This window comes from Elephantulus edwardii, unplaced genomic scaffold (assembly GCF_000299155.1).
Source record: "Elephantulus edwardii isolate Elephantulus edwardi_28Jun2011 unplaced genomic scaffold, EleEdw1.0 scaffold00230, whole genome shotgun sequence".
Taxonomy (NCBI): Eukaryota; Metazoa; Chordata; class Mammalia; order Macroscelidea; family Macroscelididae; genus Elephantulus; species Elephantulus edwardii.
Genome location: NW_006399980.1, coordinates 3,918,607 through 3,923,941, shown reverse-complemented (window position 1 = coordinate 3,923,941; position 5,335 = coordinate 3,918,607). Strand labels below are relative to the sequence as shown.

Below are 5,335 nucleotides of genomic sequence, written 5' to 3'. Positions count from 1 at the left end.
TTTTAAGAAAAGGAAAACTGTTTACTCAAAGATCCTTAGTGTTAATTTGATAAGTGATGATTTTATCAACAAATATTTTTCCCTGTTGAGTGGAAAACGGAGAAAATAGAAATAATAAAGGTTTTCAATTTTCATTTTAAAACTACTGTAAGACAATATATTTGATCTTAATTAAAGAAAAATCCAATTGTTTCTTTTTTAACCTTTGAGAGAAAAGGAGCTGTAATTTTCTGAAGTTAACTGTATGTACTTGATATTGATAGTTTTGTGAGTATTGCTTTAGAGTTACTGGATTTTATTAACATACATTTAGTAATTTATGTTTAAAATCAGTGGCTTCAATTCCATTTGCCTTATTTTTTATTAAATGTGTATGAATATTTTGAAAACATATTTAGATCTCAAAGTGATTAAGAAGTTGTGAGAGGACAGCAATCCACACGTGACTACTCTGAATATGGAAAATGATTGGGGAAGAATTAATTTGCAGCGAGAGAGGAGGAAGTGAATATACTCTGTCTACCTTGTTAACTCTGTGTTTTGGTTTCCACAGTAAGAAAAATTCCTATTGGTTTTATATTAAAATGGAAAAATATGAGAACCTAGGATTAGTTGGAGAAGGGAGCTACGGAATGGTGATGAAATGTAGGAATAAAGACAGCGGAAGAATTGTGGCTATCAAGAAATTCTTAGAAAGTGACGATGACAAAATGGTTAAAAAAATTGCTATGAGAGAAATCAAGTTACTAAAGGTGAGTAAACACATATACTGAAAAAAATATGGTTTCTTGATTGAGTAATTTTACCAATTCCTCAGTAAAGGAAAGGGGTTAGGTCTGGTGTGAAAAACAATGTATATGAACTTTATGAACTTTGTATGTAAGCCAGTATAAAATAAAATAAGAAAATAAAATAAAAAAGTATATATAAGACATAATAAAAATATGATTTTCAATACCAAAAAATATTGAGTAATCTTACAGTATTCTTTTAAAAAATTTTACTTTATATTGATTTTATCCTTTATTCACATTGTGTTTCTCACAAGATTGAGTAATTTTGAAAGTATAGATGTCTTTGTCAGCTGTAAGAAAGAAGAATATTCTATATTCGTATGTCCCATAAAGTAAATATTATTTTCAGAGTATCTTGCTCTATCTTTCTGCCTGTCTATCTATGTTGGGAGTCACAAGAAAGACCATGCCTGTATTTCATATTTCCCTAGTAGGACTTGTGGAGCTCAAGGCACAGTTTTATTTGTGGCTATAATTTGCTATAATTTATTATAAGGCAAGGATGTAAAGTAAAGGAAAATTAGCAAAAAGAAGACGCCTAGATCCCCCTCCAGAGGAAACCTGACACAAACTTCTAAGAGCCTTATTCTAGTGGAGTCACATGAATGCACTTAGTTTCTTCAGCAGTTAACTGGAATGTGTACAAATGAAGCTTGTAGACATGAGAGACTCAGCGTCCTGTATTTTTTATTGGGAATTGATTGCTCAGTTCTGGCTTGCACCAAAGTTCCAGACTTGCAGAAGGGAAGCAAGTAAGTGTTCAGCATAAATCTCATTGTTTGCATAGTGAACCACTCAGATCAGCTCTGGGAAAGAGGAGAAGTCTATTAAAATCCAGGTTCCACATTATAAACAGGCCTTTCTAAGGACAGCAGTCTCAGGCCTGTCACGGCAACTGTCTTCTCTTTCTCATAAGTCTCACCAGAAGTTTATCAATTTTATTTATTTTTAAGAAGTGCTGGTGGCATCCTGCATAATTTATTAGGCTGCTGTTAGGTTCAAATCCACCACTGCTCCAGGGGAGAAAGATGGGCATCTTGTCTCATCTTATTAGTCTGGGAAACATGATGGACAGTCTATAAGACTCCAAACTGACTTGAGGGTGGTGGATTTGTTTTTTGGTTGGGTTTTGTCCCCCCCCCCTTTTTGGTATTTATCTTTAGAAAGAACTGATGGTTTTGTTCATTTTCTTTATTGTGTATTTGTTTTCTGTTTAATTAAATGCTTGTTCATTATTACTTCAATCTTATTGCTTGCTTCAGAAGGTAGCTATGCCACTAGCATGGCTTGCCTTCTGCTTACTTAGGGTGGATTTAGTTTGCTGTTCTTTTTATCCTAATTTTAGCAGTTTGTGTGGGTCTAAGAATTTGCCCATTTTATTTAGCTTGTCCAAGTTAGTTGGCTTTCACATGTTCATAGTATTCTCTTATCAGCCTTTAAATCTTTCCACTGTGATTTTCTTTTGGGGGTTAATCTAATGAAGGCTATCAATTTTTAAAATTACTTCAAAGAATCAGCTTTAAATATGGACATTTGCTCAGTTTATTTTTGACTTGCTCTCTGCTCTTATTTTTTACTTTTTAAATTTCTTTTGCTAGTTTGGGGGTTAGATGATTCTTTTTCTAATACCCTAAGTTGCTGTAGCATGAGCTTATTGATTTGAGACCATCCTCTTTTATTTCTGTAGGCATTGTTGTTGTTAGGTGCCATCAAGTCAACTGTGACTCATAGTAACCCTATGAACAACAGATCTGAACCTTGCCCTGTCCTGCACCATCCTTACAATCTCTAATATGCTCAAGCCCATTCTTATCAGTCACTGTGTGATTCCATCTTGCTGAATCTTCCTTTCTTTTATGGACCCTCCACCTTTCCTAGCATGATGTCTTTTTCCAAGGACTGCCCCATCCTGACAATGTGCCCAAAGTATTTGAGACAGTTTCACAACCTTACCTCTAAAAAGCATGCATCCTGGTTGCACTTGCTCCAAACTGGATTTGTTTGTTCTTTTGGCATTTAGTTCAAAGGCATTAATTCTTCTGTCATCCTTACTCATTCTACAACTTTCAGATGCATTGGAACTAATGGAAAAGACCATGGCTTAAATCAAGCACTTCTATCTTTAAACTGATATCATGCATATTAGCACTTTGGAGAGATCCTTAGCAGCAGATTTTCCAGTGCACTGTGTAATTTGATTTCTTAACTGCTTGCTTGGCTTGACAGTCAACACTCTTGGCACCAGCAGTCTGAAATAAAAAGATAAATTACACTGGGAAAATATACTGTCAGGGACCTCTCCAGAGTACTGAGAAGCAATGATGTCAGTCTAGAGACTAAGGTGTGCCTGACCTAGGCCATGGTCTTTGCTGTTACTTGCTATGCATCAGAGAACTGGACAATGACTAAGGATGACAGAGGAATAATCAATGCCTTTGAATTGTAGTGCTGGAAGAGAGTCTTGATTATACCATGAACTGCCAAGAAAACAAATAGATCTGTCTTGGAGACAGTGAAACCAAGTTTGTCCTTAAAGAAACTGGACTAGATGAATAATGTATCAGGATTGGATGAAGATTCACCAATTCATAACTATGTTATGTAGTTAGCACGACCTGCTTGCTGAAAGTGAAGAGGACTTGAAACACTTGTAGAAGATCAAAGACTGAAGCATTCAATATCGATTACATATCAACATCAAGAAAACAAAAATCCTCACCACTGTAACAATAGGCAACATGATCATAGATGGAGAAAAGATTAAAATTGTCAACAATTTTATTTTACTTGGATCCATAATTAACATCCATGGTAATGTTGTTGTTGTTATGTGCCGTTGAGTTGCCTGTGACTTATAGTGACCCTGTGTTCAGCATCTCTGAAGCCTGTCCTGTCCTGAGCCAATTTTATCATCTCTGACACATCTATGCTCATTAACCCAGTCACTGAGTTAATACATTACATACAGGGTCTTCCTATATTACACTGTCCCTCTACCCTTCCAAACATGACGTTCATCTCCAAAGACTGGCCCCCTCCTTGTCCAAAGTATGTCGGACAGACCTTCAAAATCTTTACCTCCAAGAAGCAGCCTGGTTTCACCCTTTCTAAGACAGATGTCTTTGTTCTCTTAGCAGTACATGGTATATTCAGTACTCTAATCCAACATCACAACTCAAAGACATCAATTCTTCTTCTTTCATCCTTAATAATTGTCCAGCTCTCTGATGCATAGCAAGTTATTGTAAAGACTATGGCTTGGATTAGGCAACCTTGACTTCTAGATTGGCATCATTGTTCTTCAGTACTTTGGAGAGGTCCCTGCATATTTTCCCCATTCATCTTTTGATTTCCTGGCTGCTAGTACCGAGAGTGTTGATTGTGGAGCCAAGCAAACTGAAGCTGTTAACAGTCTCAATCTCTTCACTGTCAATCATGATGCTGCCAATTGGTCCAGTGGTGAGAATCTTTGTTCTCTTGATATTGAGCTTCAATCCATATTGAAGGCTTCAGTCCTTGACCTTCTGGAATGAATCCCTCAGGCCCTCTTCAGATTCTGCAAACAAGGTTGTTTGATGATTCTTCCTCCAGTCCTGATGCCACATTAGAGCTCGGCCTCCTGGATGAGCTGTTCCACATATAGATTGAAAAGGTATAGAGAGAGGATACATACTTGATGCACACCTTTCCTGTTTTTGAACCATTCAATATTTCCTTGCTCTGTTCTGATGACAGCCTCCTAGACCTACTATATATTTTGCATATGCACAATCAATTGTTCTTGGATTCCTAATTCTTCTCGGAGTTAGTCACAATTTGTTGTGGTTCACACAGTCAAATACCTTTGCATAATCAATGAAACACAGGTATACATTTCTCTGGTACTTTCTGCTTTCAGATAAGATCCATCTAAAAATGGTTATAAAGTCCCTAGTGCCATAGCCTCTTCTAAACCCAGCCTACACATCTTTCAGTTTTCTGTTGATGTGCTGTTCCAGTTGTTTTTGAATAATAATAATAATAAGTATATTGCTTACATGTGATATTATGTATATTCTGTTATTGCTGGATAGAATGTTCTGTATATTTCTACTGTATGTAATTGGTTTGTAGTTTTGTCTGCTTATCTTCTTTATTGATATTTTATCTGATTTTTCTGTCCATTACTGAATGTAGAGGGAACTCAGGAGCTCTGGAGCTCTTTCATTGAAAGTTGCACTGTTAACCCAAAGGCTGTCCTGTCTCCATACCTTTTCAGCCTGTATACAGAGCAGATTATCCGGGAGGCTGGGCTCTATGAGAAGAATGGTGGCTTCAGGATTGGTGGAAGATCTATTAACAATCTGCGTTATGCAGATGATACAACCCTGCTTGCTGAAACTGAGGAGAACCTCATGCACTAGCTGCAGAGGGTCAAGGACTGCAGCCTTCAGTATGGACTGAGGCTCAATGTCAGGAAGACAAAGATTCTCACCACTGGACCAATCAGTAGCATCAGGATGGATGGCGAAGATATTGAGAATGTTCACAGCTTCAGTTTG

At 36.9% G+C, this 5,335-nt stretch overlaps 1 protein-coding gene across 2 annotated transcripts in view; it reads left to right on the top strand.

Moving 5' to 3' along the window:
- The first annotated feature begins 563 nt into the window (after window positions 1-563).
- Window positions 564-5,335, top strand: part of CDKL2 (cyclin-dependent kinase-like 2 (CDC2-related kinase)) — a 75,408-nt gene continuing 70,636 nt past the window's right edge. Inside the window, exon 1 of one of the 2 annotated variants that reach the window (XM_006898458.1) lies at window positions 564-752. In XM_006898458.1, coding sequence (XP_006898520.1) covers window positions 585-752 — 168 coding nt within the window. In that variant the 5' untranslated portion in view covers window positions 564-584. The remainder of the gene's footprint in view (window positions 753-5,335) is intronic. The other variant, XM_006898457.1, reaches the window with a different exon arrangement.